The 22,676-nt window shown below is 48.7% G+C and overlaps 7 protein-coding genes across 7 annotated transcripts; 4 read left to right on the top strand and 3 right to left on the bottom strand.

Moving 5' to 3' along the window:
- Positions 1 to 156: 156 nt before the first annotated feature.
- On the bottom strand, positions 157 to 2,108 carry L228DRAFT_228085 (hypothetical protein). Its single transcript, XM_018330465.1, has 3 exons — positions 1,169 to 2,108; positions 431 to 1,088; positions 157 to 324 (listed from the first exon to the last, which is right to left on the bottom strand). Exons 1-3 carry the CDS (start codon positions 2,049 to 2,051, stop codon positions 282 to 284), a joined length of 1,584 nt encoding a protein of 527 aa, XP_018189687.1. The 5' UTR covers positions 2,052 to 2,108; the 3' UTR covers positions 157 to 281.
- A 356-nt stretch (positions 2,109 to 2,464) lies between these two features.
- On the top strand, positions 2,465 to 6,594 carry L228DRAFT_252598 (hypothetical protein; the record flags this gene model as incomplete). The annotated part of the gene is made up of 5 exons (XM_018333700.1): positions 2,465 to 2,708; positions 2,874 to 4,947; positions 5,159 to 6,354; positions 6,413 to 6,507; positions 6,568 to 6,594. The coding sequence occupies 5 exons, from the start codon at positions 2,465 to 2,467 to the stop codon at positions 6,592 to 6,594; spliced, it is 3,636 nt and encodes a 1,211-aa protein (XP_018189688.1).
- A 250-nt stretch (positions 6,595 to 6,844) lies between these two features.
- Positions 6,845 to 10,202, bottom strand: L228DRAFT_259393 (hypothetical protein). The gene is made up of 2 exons (XM_018334156.1): positions 9,580 to 10,202; positions 6,845 to 9,521 (listed from the first exon to the last, which is right to left on the bottom strand). The coding sequence occupies exons 1-2, from the start codon at positions 9,889 to 9,891 to the stop codon at positions 7,188 to 7,190; spliced, it is 2,646 nt and encodes an 881-aa protein (XP_018189689.1). The 5' UTR covers positions 9,892 to 10,202; the 3' UTR covers positions 6,845 to 7,187.
- Positions 10,203 to 10,304: 102 nt separating this feature from the next.
- On the top strand, positions 10,305 to 12,700 carry L228DRAFT_245018 (phosphatidylserine decarboxylase). The gene is made up of 5 exons (XM_018332064.1): positions 10,305 to 10,325; positions 10,393 to 10,905; positions 10,964 to 11,095; positions 11,149 to 12,542; positions 12,624 to 12,700. The coding sequence occupies exons 2-4, from the start codon at positions 10,502 to 10,504 to the stop codon at positions 12,254 to 12,256; spliced, it is 1,644 nt and encodes a 547-aa protein (XP_018189690.1). The 5' UTR covers positions 10,305 to 10,325; positions 10,393 to 10,501; the 3' UTR covers positions 12,257 to 12,542; positions 12,624 to 12,700.
- Positions 12,701 to 13,109: 409 nt separating this feature from the next.
- Positions 13,110 to 14,741, top strand: L228DRAFT_245020 (carbon-nitrogen hydrolase). Its single transcript, XM_018332065.1, has 2 exons — positions 13,110 to 13,718; positions 13,801 to 14,741. Exons 1-2 carry the CDS (start codon positions 13,242 to 13,244, stop codon positions 14,545 to 14,547), a joined length of 1,224 nt encoding a protein of 407 aa, XP_018189691.1. The 5' UTR covers positions 13,110 to 13,241; the 3' UTR covers positions 14,548 to 14,741.
- A 1,485-nt stretch (positions 14,742 to 16,226) lies between these two features.
- L228DRAFT_90285 (Cas1p-domain-containing protein) lies at positions 16,227 to 19,593 on the top strand. Its single transcript, XM_018336947.1, has 4 exons — positions 16,227 to 16,640; positions 16,699 to 17,688; positions 17,740 to 19,334; positions 19,506 to 19,593. The coding sequence occupies exons 1-4, from the start codon at positions 16,538 to 16,540 to the stop codon at positions 19,515 to 19,517; spliced, it is 2,700 nt and encodes an 899-aa protein (XP_018189692.1). The 5' UTR covers positions 16,227 to 16,537; the 3' UTR covers positions 19,518 to 19,593.
- Positions 19,594 to 20,673: 1,080 nt separating this feature from the next.
- L228DRAFT_266500 (phosphoglycerate mutase-like protein) lies at positions 20,674 to 22,076 on the bottom strand (the record flags this gene model as incomplete). Its single annotated transcript, XM_018334865.1, has 4 exons — positions 20,674 to 20,788; positions 20,907 to 21,413; positions 21,564 to 21,835; positions 22,041 to 22,076. The coding sequence occupies 4 exons, from the start codon at positions 22,074 to 22,076 to the stop codon at positions 20,674 to 20,676; spliced, it is 930 nt and encodes a 309-aa protein (XP_018189693.1).
- Between the last annotated feature and the right edge of the window lie 600 nt (positions 22,077 to 22,676).

Raw genomic sequence — 22,676 nt, forward strand, 5'->3', positions numbered from 1 at the left:
GAAACCGGTGGCCCAAATATATATTCTCTGAAAAGACTCGAATATACAAGATTTACTCCACGTAGGGTCAACCGTCGAAGAAATGTGTGATCACGGTTATTTTTCGAGATGAGAAATCTAATTGGTATATACATACACAAGTGTCTTTTTCTAAATGTACACAATTTGAAGACCGAATATAAAGAAACATGTAAATGCCAGCTACGCTATTCACCTTAGCCATTTATGCCTCGGCGCTTGGTTCCCCGCGAGCTTCAGTGTGAAATATTTTCAACCCACGGCTAAGAAATGCCCTTCTCATTGTTTCTCATGGTAGTTTCGTACCTGCATTACGGGAAAAAGAAACTGTTAGCCAGCAAGCTTTTTATAAGATGACCAAACGTAAATGGAGACAAGTTAAAACGGGGAGGGAAGCACAGCTAGTACTGACCGTTTGCCTCTAAATGCCCAAACGCCCCAGTTGCCACAGGTAATATCTTGAGGGTCCAAATCATTCAAATCCCACCGCAGACTGCTGAACCGGTTCTCGCCAGGCTCCATTAGCAGATCGACCTCACCGCCAACCTTTTCCTCAACCCACTTCCAGTCGCGCTCCATGTCCCAGGGCGTGTAGCCCGTTGCCAGAATTGGGACCTTGGTCTCAAGCAGCATAGGAAGAGTCTCTTCCCACTCCGCTGAGCTTGCAGGGTGACCAAGACCAGGATGGAAAAGCATGAAGCAGTCAAAGTACGGGTCATATGGATAGAACAGGCCTGCACGATGTAGCGTATGGTAGTATTCCACGAATGTAGTAATCTTGAGTTGATGGCTGATTCGGTCTTCCACAATCGCGCCAAAGGGGTTGCTCGGCGTACGCTCAGGCAGGGGGAACTCGGCTTCCCGGTTCGCCATGCTCTCTGGGCCGATGAAGATGAGGTGGAAGGATACGCGAGGGAACATGTGCGAGAGCTGTGCCCAGACTTCGCGCGGGAGAGAAGACTCAGCGCGCGCACCGAGGATGAAGATACGCACGGGAGGCGGGTTTGGTCGCAGCCCCTTGATGTCGCCGCCGGCACCTGTTCGAGGAGGGTGGAGAGTATAGCGAAGGGCTGTTTCATTCATTATCAATTAGTCCTTGTGAAATGAAAATTGGTTGGTTTATTTTGAGGGATAAATATGAATTACGTACCGCTTAAACTCTTGAGTCCTTCAACAGTCAGGCGTCCTCCCTTTTTGAGATTGTATGGACTCAATTCGTGCAAGATACTACCAATAGTAGCAGGATATGTGAGAAGGCGAGTCGCCTGCCGCATGCTTCGCTCGTCATTGATTGCGCGAAAGTCGCGCGAGTACATGAATGTGTCCCAGTTAGTCATATTGATCAAAGCTTCTTCCATTTGAGGACCGGGATATTCGAATTCGGGGAAGAAGCGTCCAGAGCGGAGATCGTGGTCATCCTCGTTAATCTGGCGCAGGGTATCACAGACTTCGAGATGCGCCTCATAGTCGTCTGCCCAATGCTCCTCACAGCAGTATACGGGAATACCGCAGTCGGGGCATTCAAATCCCACGTGTGCAGGTGGCAGAGTTTCCGGACCAGTTGCCTTTTTCGCCTCGGGATCTTCAGGGTCCGTAGGAAGTCTGCTCTGATGATGGCTCGGATGAGGGCAGTGCGCATGCTGCTTGATGAATGCTGCACGCTGTCGTATCTCTGGTGAAGGTGATTTAGAGAAGGGGTGGAAGAGGTTGCCAGGCTTGAGCAATGGGCGGCCGCTGAGTGCGGGAATGGGCTCTCGCTCCAATCCCCGGGGCGAAGGAATCTCGACGGGCTCATTGGCCGCCGTCTGGCCACGTTGGGGGAAGGTCGACGAAGCCCGCTTCGTAGACTGAGTCGAATTCAAAGACTGCAAGTGGGTTTTACTTGCAGGAGCACAGTTTCTGCTGTGCTGCTTTGGTTGCGTGGAAATGCATCGTTGGCCAAATTGTCGTATGGGAGATATAGGAGTAGGAGTTGACCGCGAGAGAGGCCGCAGGTGGGCCAAACACCGCTGGCAGGTATATGCCGAGCGCATTGTTCTGGTCTTTGCACTCTGCAACGTATGCGCTGATCAATTGATGTCAAGATAATTTAAAACAGAAAGGTTACAGAGTACGAGAGTATAATCTGATGGGCTTCCACGTCAGCCAATCACAAGCGAGAGAAAAGAGGGAGCTATTTCGGAGCCTCAAAATCTGCTTTTCCATCCACCTCGCCAAAGCTTTACCTTCCCTCCACCCTACTCTCTACTTTTTCCTCCTTCCATCATCCTCCAAATTTAACCCTTTGCTTCAATGACCCTGAAGCTCTCCCCACAGTCGCCGATTGTCGGTCGATAAGGGGCTCGCTGAGTGGGAAATAGCTAAATCTATTTTCCTGTTGTTCTGAGGTGATTGAAAAAGAGGGTTTGAGGCCCAGGGGCCGGTCCCTCTACCAATACCGCCCATCATGGCGACGACTTCGTCCATGTTTATGTATTCGTTGACGATACAGCCTCCCACTGCCGTCACGCAAGCTATATTGGGTCAATTCGCAGGAACCAAGGAGCAGCAGATCATAACCGCGTGCGGTTCTCGTCTGACTCTGCACAGACCCGACCCAACGCAGGGCAAGATTACAGATATTCTTTCGCATGATGTCTTTGGCATTGTTCGAACGCTGGCAGCGTTTCGTCTCGCTGGCAGCTCAAAAGGTATGCTCTACTCCCTTCCAACCTCGGAAAGCTACATTTAGTGATGTCTTTTTGAAGTCTGGGCCACAGCGCGATCGACTTTACTTCCCGCGCCTGCTGGCTGAGCTTAGAGACCAATTTGCAAGCCGAATCGCTTTAAAGAACTGGGCTGAGCGTGAGAAATAGATTACATTATCGTTGGCTCCGACTCTGGCCGTATAACTATTCTTGAATACGTCCCATCTCAAAACCGTTTCAGCCGGTTACATCTCGAAACCTTCGGCAAGTCCGGAGTCCGTCGAGTTGTTCCGGGACAGTATCTCGCTGTCGATCCTAAGGGTAGAGCATGTTTGATTGCATCGGTCGAGAAGAACAAGCTGGTTTATGTTCTGAACCGCAATGCGCAAGCCGAACTCACTATTTCGTCGCCGCTTGAGGCCCACAAAGCTCAAACACTTGTCTTTGCCATGGTGGGCATGGATGTGGGTTATGAGAATCCGGTCTTTGCTGCATTGGAGGTTGATTACTCTGAATCAGACCAGGATCCCACCGGTCAGGCTTATGAAGAATTGGAGAAATCCCTCGTCTTCTACGAACTCGACCTTGGTCTCAACCATGTCGTTCGCAAATGGTCTGATCCCGTTGACCGGACTGCAAACATGCTTTTCCAAGTTCCTGGTGGCGCCGATGGTCCAAGTGGAGTTTTGGTGTGCGCTGAGGACAACATCACTTACAGGCACTCCAATCAGGATGCGTTCAGGGTGCCCATCCCTAGACGTAAAGGTGTTACAGAAAACCCGGAAAGGAAACGATCCATCACAGCCGGTGTCATGCACAGGATGAAGGGTGCCTTCTTCTTCCTGCTCCAGAGTGAGGATGGTGATTTATTCAAGGTGACCATCGACATGGTGGAAGATGACAATGGCCAGGCCACGGGCGAGGTTAGACGGTTGAAGATCAAGTATTTTGACACCGTGCCAATTGCTACGAGCCTTTGCATCCTCAAAAGCGGTTTCCTCTTCGTCGCCAGCGAGACGGGTAATCATCATTTTTACCAGTTCGAGAAGCTCGGTGACGACGATGAGGAGCAGGAGTTTGACAGTGACTCATTCTCTCCTGACATTCATGAACCTTACACCCCCGTCTTCTTCTATCCTCGCCCGCATGAAAATCTCAATCTTGTTGAGAGTATCGATTCTATGAATCCTCTGCTGGACTGCAAGGTAGCCAATCTTACAGATGAAGATGCCCCCCAGATCTATTCCATTTGCGGCACAGGAGCTCGCAGTACTTTCCGTACATTGAAGCACGGTCTGCAAGTATCCGAAATCGTTGAATCGGAACTGCCAAGTGTTCCCTCGGCTGTGTGGACTACCAAACTCACTCAGAACGATGAATTCGACGCCTATATCATTTTGTCGTTCACGAATGGAACGCTTGTACTTAGCATTGGCGAAACCGTTGAGGAGGTTACAGATACTGGATTCCTGTCCTCGGCACCAACGCTTGCTGTGCAACAGCTGGGCGAGGATGCTCTCATTCAAGTCCATCCCAAGGGCATCCGGCATATCCGCGCCGATAGGCGCGTCAACGAGTGGCCAGCTCCTCAGCATCGGTCCATTGTTGCTGCCACCACCAACGAGAGACAAGTCGCTATTGCACTGAGCTCTGGAGAGATTGTTTACTTCGAGATGGACAGTGATGGCTCATTGGCGGAGTATGACGAAAAACGTGAGATGAGTGGTACTGTCACATGTCTTAGCCTCGGAGAAGTGCCTGAAGGTCGAGTGCGGAGCCCATTCCTTGCTGTCGGCTGCGATGACTCGACTGTGCGAATCCTTAGTTTAGATCCGGATTCGACTCTTGAGAATAAGTCCGTGCAAGCGCTGACCTCCGCCCCTTCCGCTCTGTCTATCATGTCTATGGCGGATTCTTCCTCGGGTGGATCGACCCTCTATCTCCACATTGGATTGTATTCTGGTGTCTACCTACGAACTGTCCTTGATGAAGTGACTGGAGAACTCTCGGATACAAGGACTCGCTTCCTGGGTCCCAAGCCGGTCAAACTGTTCAGAGTCTTGGTGAAGGGCCAGACATCAGTACTTGCACTGAGTTCTCGGCCATGGCTGGGTTACTCTGATCTGCAGACGAAGAGCTTCATGCTCACACCTCTTGACTATGTCGGTCTCGAATGGGGTTGGAACTTTAGCAGCGAGCAATGTTTGGAGGGTATGGTCGGCATTCAAGGCCAGAATCTCAGGTAATGCAACCCTCTCAACTCACGTCCCTGTGTTTTTGATCGGTGTATTTCTTGCATAACTATGATGAGAACTCTTTGTACTCTGCTTATGCCCATTGGCAATGAGGAGTCAACTAAATTTTTTCCAATTGTTCCTACTGAAGTTTATTGCTATTTTCTTCTTAACTGGCATAGTCTCCTGTTAAGCATACCTGATCTGACGATCTTCTAGGATCTTCTCTATCGAGAACCTCTCCAGTAACCTCCTGCAAGAGAGCATACCTCTCACTTATACACCTCGCCACTTTGTTCGACATCCCGAACAGCCTTTGTTCTACGTTATTGAATCAGACAACAATGTTTTGTCACCGGCTACCAAGGAGCGATTATTAAATGACCCTGCGAAACCTGTCGTTAACGGAGATGCTACGGTCTTGCCTCCTGAGGATTTTGGATACCCCCGAGGACAGGGTCATTGGGCCTCTTGTGTTCAAATTGTCGATCCTGTCAGTGGCAAAGAAGTTGTCAAGTCCTTCGAGCTGGAGGAGAATGAGGCAGCAATCAGTGTTGCTGTTGTATCCTTTTCCAGTCAGGATGACGAACCTTTCTTAGTTGTTGGCACAGGAAAAGACATGGTGGTAAATCCGAGGTCATTCACCTGTGGCTTTATTCACGTCTACCGCTTCCAAGATGAAGGGAGAGACCTGGAATTCATCCACAAAACCAAAGTCGAAGAGCTACCGTACGCACTCCTTGCCTTCCAGGGCCGAATGCTCGCTGGCGTTGGACCAAATTTACGCATCTTCGACCTTGGTATGCGTCAGCTTCTGCGAAAAGCACAGGTGCAGGCTGTTCCAAACCTCATTGTGGGGCTTTCGACTCAGGGTAGCAGGATTATTGTCAGTGATGTTCAGGAGAGTGTCGTCTATGTGGTCTACAAGTTCCAGGAGAACCGACTGATTCCGTTTGTGGACGATTCCATTGCTCGATGGACCACATGCACGGCCATGGTCGACTATGAAACCGTTGCTGGTGGCGACAAGTTTGGCAATATTTGGCTCCTTCGTTGCCCTCAGAAAGCATCTGAAGAGGCCGATGAGGAAGGCTCGGGTGCTCATCTTATTCATGAACGAGCCTATCTTCAGGGCACGCCGAACCGGTTGGCTCTGATGGCACACTACTATTCGCAAGATATCCCGACGAGTGTTCACAAGACGCAACTCGTCGCGGGAGGTCGGGATTTGCTTCTGTGGAGTGGACTGCAGGGTACCCTCGGCATATTGGTTCCTTTTGTCGGCCGTGAAGACGTCGACTTCTTCCAGACGCTGGAACAGCACATGCGGACTGAGGATGCTCCGCTGGCTGGAAGAGATCACCTGATATATCGCAGCTATTATGCGCCCGTTAAAGGCGCCATTGATGGAGACTGTGAGTTCTTGCTAATCCTCACTTTGATGCAATAACTCTAGCTAATTTTCGTCGGCAGTATGCGAACGCTATACTCTTCTACCAACTGACAAGAAGTTGATGATTGCTGCCGAACTTGACCGTTCTGTTCGTGAGATCGAGCGCAAGATTTCGGTATGTTTCGAGTGCCTCTTTTCTTAAACTAGAACGTTTGGCTAATATTTTTTTCATTAGGATATGCGCACTCGTGTAGCATATTAATCAATTAATTCTGTTTTATTTCCAGGGTAATACCCACAGCCCTGGTCGACTAGTTTCTTTTTCATTCGGCCAAAATCCGACTTTCGTCACCTTACTATGTCAGGGATGGCTTGGTTCTTTATAGCTCAATGGGTGCGTTCTTTGTTACGGATAGGATAATACGGCAAAAGATTTCCTTTCGCTAGACGTTATTTATATATCAAAAGGTGATGATGAAATGATTCAATGAATAGTGTTACCAAAGTTCGTTCTTCATGATTATTTACGTCGTTACTAAGAGCTAAGTTACTTCTCTTGCTCCATGAATGAGCGGCGAGAACGAAAGTTGTATAGGCCACACCTCTGCCTAGTGGGACGCTCTTGAATAAAGAAAAGTGCAATTCTTTTTTAAAAAGACCGCTATGTTAATGCTGCGCTATGCTAGAGAATGCGAATGAAGCCATACGTTTCTCCTGTCCTCCCAAGAATTCGATAAAAAAACCCTTAAAGCAAATGAAACAGTACTATCAGCGTGGACAGCGCTATGTATACTGCGGCAATCTTTTGAAAAAGAAAAGAAAAGAAAAGAAATGCAACGAAACAAATGGGGGCGGTCAAGTAGAAGATTCTCCGACGGGCGCAGCGGATGGGCCAGGAGAAGAAGCAACAACTCCAGGCTCCGAAGCCGAAGAGATAGTTGCATTGCCAGCCTCAACATTGTTGCTCTCAGGACCATCATTCGTGGCGCCAGCTTGAGTCGAGTCCTGTTCTTGCTGCTCCCGATCATGTTCTTGTTGCTCGCGCTCCCGCCTTTCTCTTTCGTCACGCTCTTGGCGCTCACGTTCACGCTCTTCAGCTCTTCGAACAGCAGCCACAGCTTCTTCTCTTGCGGCAACTTGTCTTTCCCCCACGCCGGGAATCAGACTACCCAAAAATAGTACAAGGGCTCGCTCAACGCGTCGGATTTGTCCCATAATCCTACCACGATCATGCTGTTGTCGCGCACGTAAAAGTCGAGCCGCAGCCTCTCGAGGATCAGGTTCTCGACGAGGCCGTCCTTGACCTTCTTCTTCTTCTTCCTCTTCTTCTTCTCCCTCCGCATCGAAATCCTCATCCGCGTTTTCCGCCCCAAACGGAACCAGACCTTCAATGTGCCTTCGTATAGGGTCCCAGAGTGCTTGCCGGATGTGGTTGAATACACCTATCTGGATGGAAAAAACCAGCATGGTGGCGAGGAATAGCATAATCACGCGCATCCAACCGCCGCTTGACGTGAGAAAAAGGATGACGCCAATGAGACGGATTAATAGCCAGAGATGGCCGCCGATGGGCAGAATGATACGCATGAGCTCTCGACCCCCTCCTCGATTCTGCGCTTGAGCTCGGGCTTGGGCTTGAGCTTGGGCTTGACCCACAACGTTGTCAACTTGAGCGTGCTGTTGTTGCAATTGCTGTGCCTGGATCCGTTGTTGAATCGCGCCATTACCGCGGGTACGATTGATCAGCTCATTTGCATTATTGAGTATTTGCTGATGCAGCTGGGCTGGATCCGGTACAGGAACGACTGCTGGCCCGCGAGCGAAGGGTTGAGCGAGAGGTACTTGATGATGAACCGGCTGACCATTTCCTGGTATGGGAGAAGCGTAGATGCCCCCTGACGGAGGTAGTACCAATGCATGTGGGGCATCCGGGGAAGAGAGAAGGTAGACAGTTGCTGGATCTGGGGCAGTGGGGACATTTGCCGAAGGAGCTGATTGGCTTTGCTGCATCGGCTGAGAAGATGGAGGTCGGCTTGATGTTTGAGATGGATCAGGAAGTCTACTTAGCATATTTCGAATCATGTCTGCCCGGGTCGACAGATCGTTTATTCGCTGATTGAGATTGGTAAGGGTTTGCTGTAACTGTTGATGACTAGCTGCTCCGGGGTGCTGCCGTGCATCGTTAATCTCGCGATCCAGGGGTAGCTGATTGCGTGCTACAAGGTTTTCCAGATTAGTTATCCGACGGCTTAAAGATAGTAAAGCTTCGAACAAGTGCTGGACCTGTGGATGATTCGCCTGAGTATGTGCATGACCTAGAGGAGCATGCTGCTCTGCTGGCCGTTGGTATTGTGGGAACGGATGATGTCCCCCTAGACCTTGCCCAATTGCCGGGACTGCGATAGGAGTATTGCCCAAGCCAGGCAGCGGTATACGGGGAGATGCCGATCTTCCGTCAAGTCCCAGGAGAGGGTTATTCCCTGCCATGTGAGGAATCACTGTAGTACTCTCATTTACAACAAAAGCAAAGCCGTTTGGGCCCTGACCTTGTGCGTTTAAATGAGTAGCCGGCCCCGGAGGTAATGTACCAGGCTGTGGTTGTGCTTCAAACGGCGCATGTTGCTGTGGTTGTTGGTGGGATGCGGTTGACCCTGCTAGTGGTGGTGCTCCACCAGTACCATTTGAATTGCTCTGCGAAATCCCATGGAGGCCTGCAGAGGCACGAGCTTGCTGCTGGTCGCTAACGCGCTGCTGAAATGTAGGCTGTGCACTCTGCCCCGGGTGCTGGTAGCTTGGATATCCACGGGGTTGTACTTGTGGCGGCTGGCCAGTTGGCCCAGAAATAGTAATTTGCGGTTGTGGATGCTGCTGGTTTAGCGTTGCGAGTTGCTGATTAAGTATGTTTTGCAAATTGGGAGGCAAGTTGGCTTGAAAATGCGTCAGAATTGGACCGTGAGGTAAAGGCACGTTATTGTAAGCCCGATGGTTAGGCTGGTGTATCGTTGATCCGGTAGCTGCCGGCACTTGTGGGAGAGGCGCTCCTGGTGCGACTGAAGGACGATCTTGGGCGCCCAATGCCGGAGGAATAGGGGAAACGGCTCGGGCAGGACTAGGTGAACTAGAAGGGCCATCCTCAGAGCGATCAGGTCGAAGCACAAGATGCAGCTTGTGAGATATAGGATCGTTAATCTAGGGCTGACGTTAGCAGAATGGATTAATTGATCATCCGGATGGTGCATAGACGTACTGCTTGTTGTCCGAAGACATCTAGCATCGTATCGGTATCCCTGGCTAACAGTCGCCCCTGGTATATCAGCCGTTGTCGCTCAGCAACTGGCTTTGATGGTATTGCATCTCTGATCTTCTCCTTGAGTTGGCCTACAGTGGTCGAGATCGGTAGGGAAGGGAAGGACAGCTGCGATGGAACCTCCAATGTAGATGGCGAGAGCACATGAAGGAACATTGTCGGAGGCGTCGAAGACGAGAAAGATTCGGATTCAGGATTGTCATCAGGTGGAACAGGTCCCGGATATGAATTTGGCCCTGGAGATGAAGCCATGGCGAGCTGTAAATATTTGCCACCGATGACCTGAAAACAGGTAAATAAAGCTCAAATTTGGAGGTGAGCGGAGGACAACAGCTCCTTGGGGGCGGAAAAGGAACGAAGTTGGTGAGATGAGCGCCTTGGGCCTGTACGGAAGCTAACAACAAACATTAGGCAGGTATTATTATGAAAGCTCCCCAGAAAGAAGGGATGGACCAAATGAAGGCTTTGTAAATCAGAAAAATCCTCAAGACTGCATGAAAGCCATGAGCGAGAGCTCAACGGCCGAATGGACAAATATCCTCTGGAGTTACGAAGTACAGGACTATATGCATTTATGGTTCGTATGGACTCCCGTAGTCATTATGGAGTTGCCGTGGGGTTTTTCGTGCAAGGGCCTCTGGTAGTTTATATAAACTTTGGGACGTCATATCCATCAGCCTATACAGGTATTACTGATTATCCTGAACGAATTCGATCTGGCAAATCCATTCTCCTAACTTAGTTTGTGCATAGGGTGTCTGTAAAGGCTGATTTAACATCACAGAGCGACATAATTCTCGTTACTTTGCTCGGTCTGGCTGGATGCTCTGATCCAATTGCTTGTTTCAATCAAGTCTGAGCCATGGCGGCGTCCCGCGTCGGACGGCATTGCTTTCTGCCATGCCAAGCTGCGTTACATAACCGTGTGTACGCCAACAGATGGATATCATCGTTGAACGCCACGGGACGATCTCCTTTTATCCTCCTCTCTTGCGCTCACAATGCTCGCACCTTCACATTTTCCTCGCGCCGGCTTGATCAGCGACAAAAGGAGACATTCCGGTCTCGGCTTGCAGCTGCTTTGAAGCGTACAAAAATACAATGGTATCCTATACCAGTAGGTCTTGGTATAGGTTTCCTCGGCCTCCTTCAATTTTACAAGGTGCGAGAGCGAGAAGGACAGCGGAGTATCGAGGGTGGCTCTTTTCCAGCTGGAGATGAAGACCAGCCCCCGAAGAGGAGGAAGATCAGGCCAAGCGGGCCATGGTGAGCGACATTAGATTACATTGTGAATTTTATGGTTCAGGCTGACCACTACCTCAAGGCAAGTCCAGATCATGTCGACTCTTCCTCTCAAAGCGGTCTCGCGGCTTTGGGGATGGTTCAATGGGTTAGAGATACCTTACTACCTTCGAGTACCCGGCTTTAGACTATATTCCTGGATATTTGGCGTCAAGTATGTTCCCTTATTCTGAACAAGTCCGCGCCTACTTTCTCACATTTTGGCAGCTTGTCTGAAGTGTCAGAGCCGGACCTTCACGTTTACCCAAATCTTGCGTCGTTCTTTTATAGAACCCTTAAGCCTGGCGTGCGCCCGCTAGATCCAGATCACAACGCTCTGCTTTCTCCCGCAGATGGCCGCATTCTGCAGTATGGAATGATTCAAGAGGGCGAAGTCGAGCAGGTAAAAGGCATGACTTATAGCCTGGATGGGCTTCTGGGCCAGAAGCCTCCAGGTGAATCTGAACATGACTCGGTGCCTGGAGCCCCAAAGCAAAGCAATTCCAGGAGCAGACATGGTGAGGAGGAATTAATCAAAGCTGATGAGGAGTTTGCCCGCTTGAATGGCATATCTTACACGCTCCCAAACATGTTCTCTGGCCCACAGAAGGCTGGGCAGCCGACGGAATCTGTAGATGCGTCAATGGAAGCTACAAATTCAGCCGTAGCTGAGGTTCGTGCTGACCTTGCCCTTGGAGATACTTCTTCCCATTGGTACGCTCCATATGATGCAAAGCCTCACCACGCGCTGTACTTTGTAGTCGTCTATCTCGCTCCTGGAGACTATCATAGATTCCATTCGCCGTGCTCTTGGGTAGCGGAACGGCGCCGACATTTTGCTGGCGAGCTCTACAGTGTCTCTCCGTATTTACAGCGAACCTTACCTGGCCTCTTCACACTTAACGAGCGTGTAGTTCTACTCGGCCGGTGGCGCTGGGGCTTTTTTAGCTTCACTCCCGTTGGAGCTACGAACGTTGGTTCGATTGTAATCAACTTTGATCGAGAGTTGCGGACCAATAGTCTTCTCACGGATACAGCAGCTGATCGAGCAGCTGCAGAAGCTGCTAAGCGTGGCGAGCCCTATTCTGGGTTTTCAGAAGCCACTTATGCGCCTGCGAGCAGGGTCCTAGGGGGTCATGCCCTGACCCGAGGAGAGGAGATGGGTGGTTTCCAGCTCGGCAGCACTGTTGTTCTTGTTTTCGAAGCGCCAAAAGGTAAGAGAAGGAGCTTTGATGAAGGATGGCAAGGAGGTGAAAGAAAAGGAGGATGGAGATGGGCAGTGGAACAAGGTCAAAAGGTCAAAGTTGGACAAGCGCTTGGTTATGTTGATGAATGATTTCCAGCTCGCCGGCCAACATGCTACCCGTGGCACTTCATCACTGTTTTCACGGCTTGCCCATGCAATAACTTTCGTTCGTTATCATGAGCCGGTTGATAATCTTTTACTCGGGATATTGGGCTCAAGCATACGTTATTCTGCCCGGATCTATTCAACTCTTTACCTCAACCATGAAAACACCGAATTGTAGAATGCTTAGTACTTGCTCTATCCGATTCTATATTCGTTGTTGCACAGACTGTATGTTATCATATTTGAATATATGGTGCAGAACCTCTCCAGAGTATGTGAACCTCTCCTAACGAATAATTTCGTTCAACTACAGAAATTTTACTTTTGAGGCACTTACATCTTTATTTGGCAGGTGTATATGCGTTGAATGCTTGTGTAGGAGGCTGGGCGCCACGAGAGTTTGTCTCGTCCATTCTGTAACCTCACCGGAAGAATTTAACTTAATTGCTAGTACTTGAAGTCTAGAAAATTCAATGAATCTTATTAAACATAGAATGATTCATCAAATATCTCATGTTAGCCAATTCTTACTGCAATTCTTGTCTCATTTAGAAAGATGCCTCCGGAGAGACTGGAAATCACTCAGAGGTAGTACTTTGCCTTGAAAAATCGACCCAATACAATGAGGATCATATAAGGTCTGTAATGATTGTCCTTCCTGATATATTCCATCTATTGTATCATCCAAAATGTGATTTCAGTGCATGGCTGTTGATTTATTTATGCTAAGGTATTATAATTTGTAGGGGTAGGTATTCAGGCACTAGTTCTGGACTGTCTGGTAATAGCTAGTCAGCGAGAGAATCGATCAGTATGACTCCTCTACCTGTCAATCGATGGCTCAAGGCGTGTACTTGTATTGAATCAAGATAAATGATAGAGATACTGGATCGGATCCACAAATTTTCTTAGATGACCCTGCCTTATTTGCCTTATTTACCACGCTCAGGAATTTTCGCAATTAGAAAGCATGCCCCAAAAGCTGAAGCTTGCCGTCGCGCAAGCACATACTCTCTCGGATCCTGCGTCCACGCTTTTTAAGTTGGCTGAGATCACACGACGTGCTGCTTCCGCTGGCGTTCATCTAATACTTTTCCCGGAAGCATATCTGGGCGGTTATCCTCGCACCTGTAGCTTTGGGAGCGCCGTTGGTAGTCGCGATCCGATCGGTCGCGAGCAATACCTGCATTATTTCCATGACGCCATTGATCTCGGCGACACCCCTGTCGGAGCTGGCAATCGTTGGGTTGAGAAGCAGCTGCCGATTGGGAAAGATGGCAAACCCCGAGGAGATGGGACTCGAGAGCAATTGGAAAAGATATCTAGGGACACTGGGGTCTTTATTGTTGTGGGCTTGGTGGAGCGAGCAGCTGGAAGCCTTTACTGCTCCGCCGTCTACATATGCCCCCGCGAAGGCATGATCGGCAAACGGAGGAAGGTCATGCCAGTAAGTCAGCTCCCATTTGACCGGAACGGCACGAATCATTCTTTCAAGAAATTCTCCCAGATTTACTAAAGAATCCGTGTAGACAGGCTCGGAGCGGATTGTTTGGGCGCAAGGTTCTCCATCTACCCTCAAGGCAATCACGACCAACATCGCAGGCGTTAAGCTGACAATCGGCACTGCAATTTGCTGGGAAAATTATATGCCACTTCTGCGTCAGACCCTATATGCACAGAATATCAATCTATACCTTGCTCCTACAGCGGATGCGCGGGATACATGGCTTCCACTTCTGCGGACCATTGGTTGCGAGGGCAGAGCATTTGTTCTGAGCTCCAACCAATGTGTAAGGAAAAAGCACCTGCCACACTGGATTACCGGTACTTCTTCTGATAGCTCTGGAGGGGCCGCCAGAAATGGTATAGAGAGACGAGTTGGACAACGTCGTCGATCATCAATCGTGACAAAAACGAAAGAAGATCACGAGATATCTTGGCCTCCGCCTCATGGCTCTTTGGACGAACATGATGCTCGACAAACGGCAAGCGTTGATGAGGCCTTAGGAAGCGCAATAAGTTCTGCTGATGATGGAACTGCGAAAATGCCTGAACAAGATACTTTTGTGTGCCGAGGAGGTTCCTCTATCGTTTCGCCCATGGGTGAGGTCCTCGCAGGTCCATTATGGGAAGCTGAAGAGGATTTTCTAGCCGTAGAGGTGGACTTTGAAGATTGTGAGCGTGGACGTCTCGATTTTGATGCTGCCGGCAGCTATTCACGGAATGATGCATTTCAACTTACTGTCCAGGGGCTTGATCTCGACCCACCAGCTTAGGTAGTGAAGGCCATGTACAAGGCCGGCCCAGAAACTTATTCCCACTGTGGCTGGTATAGTTGATGTATTTACTAATGAGGCATCCCTAGGCGGTGGTCCAAATTGTTCAACTTTTTTTCACATATCTCAAAAAAAACTGTATATCTTAATCAATAGTATCTAAAATTGAAACATGGGAAGTCATGACGTGTCAGAGCTAGATGAACCACGCATCCCTTTCCAGGATTCCGTACTATGTACCAAGCTGCTCTATCATTTGATACAACGCTGTTGAGATCCCAAAAAAGGAGACTAGCAAGGCAGACGCTTAACGAATCCTAGCAGGATCGAAGTACTAAGTTGAAAAGAGAGTGCCTGTTTCAGACATGTCTCGACGGATAAATTGCAAGCACCGCCCTCAGAAAAGCATGACGGGCCCGCACTCAAAGATCGTCGAAGATAAATTGGTCTAGTCTCATACATGCGGCGCAGCTTGGAAAGCCAACCGTGCATCCAGCTCAAGATCCTCCAACAGAAGGGTAGAAGACCGAGCGAGGCAGGAGACAAAGAAAAAGCGCGGGGAATTGAATAGCATGTTCTGACAAGAATAAGAAGAGGGCAGGGAGGACAAAACAACCAAGTAGGAGAAGACGGCTTGAGAATCCATATTAGTGCGTTTGTTGGCAACACGGACAAGAGGTGTTCCAGTATAACAGAGCAAAAAGCCAGATCATTACATTGTGTTTTCTGCCAAAACCCAGCTCTTTGATTCACGTCTGCTTAGGGGGGGGGGTTTTGGGCAGATGAGGCTGTTGTCTAATTGATTGTCGAACATCCAGCACAGTTTGCGTGAACAAAATTTCGGTAACTTTATTTAGTAGGAGGGTGCTTATGTAATTCGGCACTTGTGTCCAAGGATCTCATCCGCGTGTGACATCTCGCTTAGAATTGGGTCTCCCCAGTGTACTCGTATGCTTTTGGATTCCTTCCCTGTCGATGCTGGGGCTGAGCTAACTAGTTATACTGAACCGATAACAGCCACACCCAACATTACGCGTCTTGGCGGCTTACTCCCCTCGCTCCTCCGAGAGCTCAGTTGTCCTCCCTTCGCTCGTTTCGTTCTTGCCCTCTCCCGCTTCTCAGGTTATTCCTCAATCCGCCGCCAAGCCAAATGCCAAGCCCTGAACTTACCCATCTGAGTAAGGGGTCGCGTGCAGCTTCTGTGCTAGCAGGGTATCCGAAGTATGTCTCCGCTGTTTTGTCCCGGATTGTCCTCCGGGAAAGGAAACGTCCTATGTCGTCAGCATAGTCCACAAATCTTCCTGTTACGTTCCTTCCTCTGTGGAGTCTTGGAAAAGGCCCTTGACAGCTGCACCCGGATTGGTCCATGATCTACTCTCCCCCGGGTGCACTATCTCTTTTAAACGATGTGGATAGTCTGCGCGTGTGGGCGTTCTGGCGTCTGAGCACTTGTCTTGACCAGGTTATACTCCAAGGTGTATGGTAAAAGTATACGCGCAACCATCAGCATGCTCGTGCTCTTCAGGATTTGCAACTTGAGTGTTGGAGCCTCACAGAGCCTCCTCAGCCCTAACTCTTCCAGACTTTGCTTTCTCTTCTTCTAGCAAACTAATGTTTGATGTTATGAAAGAGTGTGCTGTTTGTTTGTGCAGATAGATGGTCACATCTTCCACCACCGCCTGCTTTCTCTCTTAAGGCCTTTTTTTTGTTCATCCGGAATACTCTAAGCCAGGCCAGAACATTGTCTCAGCAATCACACATTCTCTTTTGCACTCAAGTCGTTTCGATATAGCTCATCGGCTCTGTTGGATATGCAACGAAATTTATTTGTCTAGGCCAATGCTACAATACAGTGCAAGCTTTTCGGTTTAAGCATCACTTCAAGTGACAATCAACGGACCGCGTTCGAAGACCAGCTTCGGGGCCTGATACTCAGCTCGCGCCTCTCCAAAGCTGGGCTTGGCGCGCATTTCTATCAGCGCCCTCTAGCATGCAATTGCCGCCGTCCCGACCCAGTTGGGCGCTGCATCGAGTTTTTTGGACTCTTCTTATTGGCGTATTCCTAACCGTTGCTTATCGTCGGTTTCTTCTAGGTAATTGGTAGTTTCATCATCTCATGAGCTTTTGGCTAACATAATTTTGCCTTCCTAGATGCACCCGATCCATATCGTTGTCATGCACTATTAAACGAGGGTGGATGGCTCGATCCGCCAAATCAGCATTTTCTTGATCGGCCCTTTCAGCGATGGCAGCCTCCGCGCTGCATGCTACACGAGTACCATGCCAGCGGCCTAGCTGGTTGCTTCAGGTCGCGAAGAGTCGTTATTGCCGGAGATTCCACAACCCGCCAGATTTATTGGGCCATTGCAAAGAAACTGGATCATGATCGGGCTAATCGTGAATTGTCCGAAGCGCCGAAACAGGAGGATCTTATGTTCAAGCACAATGAGGTTGAACTGAACTTTGTCTGGGATCCATATCTCAATTCTTCGAGACTGCACAATGAGCTGCTGCAATATCAAAATGCGAAGGCTTCTTTGAGAGAGCCGGGAAAGGCAAAAAAGAATCCTGCGCTGATAATTATTGGTGGTGGACTATGGTATGCACGTTTCATTCAGCATAACCCGGTAGCTGAGTTTCAGACTGCCATGGAGACGATTGTCCCTATGCTTGCGCTCCCTCCCCAACAAAGCAGTCAATTTCCCCTTCTTCCGGGCGAGCACGGTTCGGATGACCTAGTCTTCATCATGCCCGTCGAGACTCCCGTTTACGAGCAATTGTCCCCTTCTCGTATGATCAGGGTGACTCCGGAAAAGATTGATGCAATGAATCAATATCTCTATCAGCTCAGCAAGCGTCCCGGGTTAGATGTTCTGTGGAGTTACCGTCTTATGACCCATGACGAACCAGAGACATTAGGAGAGAGCGGGTTTCACGTTGTTGAAACCGTCGCCAACCGACGAGCAGATGTCGTCCTCAACCTAAGATGCAACGCCGGCGCTACCGCCAGAGGAAGGTATCCGGTCGATAGAACTTGCTGTAGCGGCTACAGACGACCCAATTGGATGCAATCCATCGCGTTGTTGGGATTTCTTGGATCTCTCGGACTGGTGTCACTTCTACATGTTATCTCAAACACAGGTAAGCTGCCTATATCTGTATGTGGTCTTGTGATGCTAAAGTGAACGACAGGCTCAAAGGGCAACAAAACGGCTGCTTCATCTCCTATGCTTCGATCGACCCTTGTCATATTATTCACAGTACTTTACTGTTTCTTCGCTGATCGATCGCCTCTTTTCACGAAATTGCAAAAATTCTATGCTCCGAGCGCAGCCCTCGTATTAGGTGGCTTGATGGTCTGCTTTGGCTTGTTCTCTATTCGCCGGGTCCCAGCAGACGGAATCACATCCGCCATGCAGAAGCGTACTCTTCAACGAACGTTTCTCCCTAGAGCGGTAGCTGATGAGTGGAAAGGCTGGGTTGTTGCGATTGTGCTCGTCTATCGCCTGACCGAGGCGTGGAAGGTGATCTGGGTCTATGAAGCCGTCCGCCTAATTATGGGATCTTACTTGTTTCTCCTCAGTTTCGAACACTCGGTCTATTTTCTTTCCACGAGGGACTATTCTCTGCGCAGAGTTGGGTCGGTGCTTTTTCGTCTCAACTTCTTCAATGTCGTCTTACCTTTCATCATGAGGACCGACTACCTCTACTATCCATTTGCACCTCTCCTCAGCTTCTGGTTCGTTGCCATCTTCATTATACTGCGGTCGGGCTCCTCCTTCAATGAGCATGTCCCAATTTTGCTGGCAAAAATATTATTCTTTGGCACGCTTTTCACCATATCCATCACATTTGCCGGCCCGCTCAACGTTGTCTCCACCGTCTTAAAGTACACCTGCCGCATCTCTTGGAAGACGGAAAGATTCCGCCTACGGCTAGGCCTAGACTTGTTCGTCGCCTATGCCGGCATGATTACAGCAATCATCTATGTTCGGCTCACAAGGACACCAAAACACTTGATACAAGGTCGCGAGAGGAGATTGCATAACATCATCCGGCATCACTTTGAACAAATTCGAGCCTTTTTCATTCTATTGGCCGTCAACCTTCTCATCATTTGCGGCATCGTCATTTACGTTGGTCCTAACACAGAAGACTACAATACATGGATGAGGTGGTTTTCATTCATCCCAGCAATCTGTTTTGCTATTCTACGCAACGCAGATCGCCGTCTGCGCAACATGCACTCTACTGTTTTTGCCTGGTTGGGTCGCTGCTCCGTCGAAATTTTCACCTTACATTATCATATCTGGATGGCTGGAGATGGCAAAGGCGTCTTGGGAATAGGTTTATTCGGCCCCAATTACGGGTGGAGTAATAATGGCCGATGGGAAGAATTTGCTGTCGTTACGGTACTCTTTTTATGCTTGTGTGGATCCGTTTCGCACGCCATATCCGCAGTTACCTCGTCATTTATTGGCCTTTGCGGAAAGGACGAGCGCGACGTTTCCATTGATCCTACGGGGGTTAGTGAAGTCCGCACAGGACTGTACGGCTACGAAGCGGACTTGAACGGCAAGCAACCAAAAGACTTGCCTCTGACACAAAATTTCGAAGTCAATGGCTCCTTCTCCGCCATCTTGGCTAATGGTAATGGTCATGGTAACGGTCTCTTATCGCCACCATTACCGCCTTCCAGAAGAAAAGGCATCCTGAGAAAATTTCTGCCAAGTAAACTCAAGACAAGATTAATAACTTGTCTGGTGGTAATGTGGATATGTAACTTGGTATGTAATCGCCTCCTCCCTTGATTCTCCATATTCTCTCGCCTTCCCATTCCATGCTCCTTCTTCTTTAATCTATCTCCTTGTTCCCGCTCAATGCTCTTTCTTCATTTACGTTAATCAGCTCATATCGTAGATGAATTATTTTTGAAGCTTTAACTAATACAGATACAGTTCTACAATTGAGAAATATACCCCAATATCCAGGTTTCTTTTCTCCTTTCATACTGCCATCCTGCCACATCTAGATTGGCATTCTCCCCCCCTCTTCTCCTCTCCAGGGCGCGCCCTCCTGCCTCGCTCTGCTAGACTGAGAAACAAATTGCATTCAAACGGATCACTGTTGCTGTTTAGTTTCCCAGATAAGATATCCTCCTTTCTCTTCTTGTACATAGTTCTCTTGTCCTTTGTACCTGCTTTTCCTCTTGCATCTCATTTCCTTATTCCTCTCCTTCTTTTTTCTTCTCCGCTGAGCCTCTGGACATGCAATTTTTCCTCCTAATGTGAGGTTTCTCAATTCACGTTTGTCGGAAAAGAGCATTTGTACTTTGACACTGCATTTTCTTCTGCAAGAGGCTTTTCTCCTCTTGGTTTCCCCTTGCGCGCATGGTCAACAAGTTTAAAAGACCATGACACAAAATGTAAATATCCCCGTCGTTCAGCATCAGCGTTTGTAGTCATTGCATTTCAGTTAGTTACCGCTTGGACGCGACTTGAACTTTTGCCGGAAAGGCACACAGCCAGAAAGACAGACAGACAGATAGATAAACAGACACCCATACACAGAAAGAGAGACAGATCTGAATCCACTGGTAGTACGACGAATGGCTGGTAGATCAAATGGTCTCATCCCAATTATATTTTGTATGCTCGTTCTTGTACATGCAAATGTGTATAATAAAAACAAGGAAATTACAAATCTGTGAAGAAAAAAGAAGAAAAAAAAAATTGTAGTTGCAGAACGGAGATTGAGAAAAAAAAGAAAGAAAGAAAGAAAGAAAGAAACCGTGTATGATGATGAGGATATCTTCCTGAAAACACAAGACAATGCAACAAAGGATAAACTCTTTTCACTACCTTTTCCTGCCCGGTTTGCCGCATTATATAATATCCCTCTTTACCAGGCCCAGACGCGACGCTATGCAATGTTGAAAGAAAACCCATAAGGCGTATGAAGATTAAAAAGCTCTATGAGAGGCCAAAAAAAGGTTGAAGCGTGCTCATGTCTCAGTCATGGCAACCGTAAAGAAGAAAATGCCTGAGCTTCTTCGGGTGGTGATGTGAATGCGCTAAAAGAATTTCTATCACTGCGGAGCATCAGAGATTGAAACGCGTATCCGAATCATAGAGCGGCCTTCCCTCGTCCTTCCACAACCACGCCCAATCCGGTACCGGCATCGAGAGTTGCACCTGACTGGTTGGGTGATGTGGGGAAGGATTCATCGCCGGAGAAATACCTGTTAAGTAACACGTTAACGCCGACCTGATAAGGATATAGTGAACTAAGAACCAAAACAAGGAAACAGGAGTAACTGCAGATAATTGCGACAGGTAAACGCAAATCTCAAAACTTACCATCCTCGCTCCTCGCCATTCTCTAGAAAAGAACAATCTCCATTCACAACACAGTCCCACCCTCCACCCACGCCTTTCCCGCCCCGCCAATCGACGCTAGGAATACCATCATCCCCAATTTGCGTCTTTCTTGCGACGGGGCTTGCTAATGGCTGAGATGGCCGACGTCTGCGGACAAATTTCGACATTGAACATGTGAAAGGTCTGAAATCTTGCGCTGAGATGTCTTCGGGCATTTGTCCAGTGAGGGCGCGTGCAATGGCTAGCAATGGCGCAGCATGAGTGCAGAGCAATATTGCTTTCGGTTGACTCTCGTCCGCGTCTAGTTCCGCGATCATCCGGTCGAGCGCATATGCCACCCGGTCGTGCAGCTCAGGAATAGTCTCTCCAATCGAAGATGGGATGATTATAGGTGGGTAATCGAGCGCGTACGTTGGGAAGAAGGTACGTAGGAGAGGCGGGTTGGCCGGAGAGGGATGGTCGAAGCGTGCTGTGCCGTACCACTCACTAAAGGTCATTCCAGTGTCAGTGGGACCGGCGTGAAGTAATGTATTTTGTGCGCCCAAACAGCCTGATGCAGAGACAGAGAAGATTTATCGCCAGCGTCAATGGCAATTTTCTGCTGGAATTTATAGTTATGGAACCTTGAATACGTACCCAATTCCATTCTCACCGCGCACCTCGCCCACTTTCCGACCTGCGGCGGCGAACTTTTCGACGGTGGGTTGCAGCGTCTCGAGACAGCGATAGAATGGACTCGAATACAGACGCTCCGGAGGAGGCGAAAGTGTCATAACATGGTCGGCCAGCTGTCTAGCCTGCTCAACACCATATGCTGCTAGGGCAGGGTCTGAAGGAATGTTGGTGGGCGAAGGAATAACATTGTCATATTCCCCTGTTTTGGGATTGACGACCCAATTGGAACGGAACTGCAACGATTACACATTAGCTTTCCCTAATAGATGAAGTCAAGCTTCATTTCGTAAAGAAAGAAAAGGAAAAATCGTGAATGGTAGTGAAGATGCTCCTGTCGCAGCTTGCGCATTTCCTATCAATTTGGTCCTCGTACGGCCAACCACGAGCCAGGGCGGGGCCTATTGACGTTGGGGAAGGTGATCGAATGATTCCACTTACGCCGTGCCTCGTAACGTAAATGACCTCCACGACCATCCTGTTGAGAAATTTGCAGGTTATATGGGAGAGGTCATTCAATTGTGAATTACAAAAGGGATTCTTTCTTTTTGCACGCGGGTTGGCGGAGGGGTCCAATAATAGACTTGGGGGACCAGACTCGTTATTGATTCTCTCCAAGGCGGTGACCTTTCTAGGGAAGGAGCGACTACCCAAATGGGCAGGAACTTGATTTTGACCTGAGTGGCCGATTAATCGAACGAATGGAGGTCACGAGCTAAACATACAGCCATCTCCCGTTTGACCCACTCACCCATGAGATCATAATTGATAATTAGTTTACGGAGTATATTACGGGTGGATCTCAGTCAGTTTTATCGTTGATGGTGACGATGGTGATGATGATGAGATGATTATGCGGGCATTCTATTCTATTCAAAAGCTCTTTATTCAAGCAGAGTTTTCCAAAACCATAGTGAGCTGAATATGTACAGGTAGATGCATGATCATGGGATACAGAGTTCTCTTTAATAAATAGATACATTCCGGTCTTACAAAGGTGGCTAGCAGTGCAAATTTTGAATGGGAGTGAAAAAAAGAATTGCTGTTATGGACGGAAGAATCTTTTGACGAGAACTA

This window comes from Xylona heveae (genome assembly GCF_001619985.1).
Source record: "Xylona heveae TC161 unplaced genomic scaffold L228scaffold_3, whole genome shotgun sequence".
In the NCBI taxonomy this organism is placed as follows: domain Eukaryota; kingdom Fungi; phylum Ascomycota; class Xylonomycetes; order Xylonales; family Xylonaceae; genus Xylona; species Xylona heveae.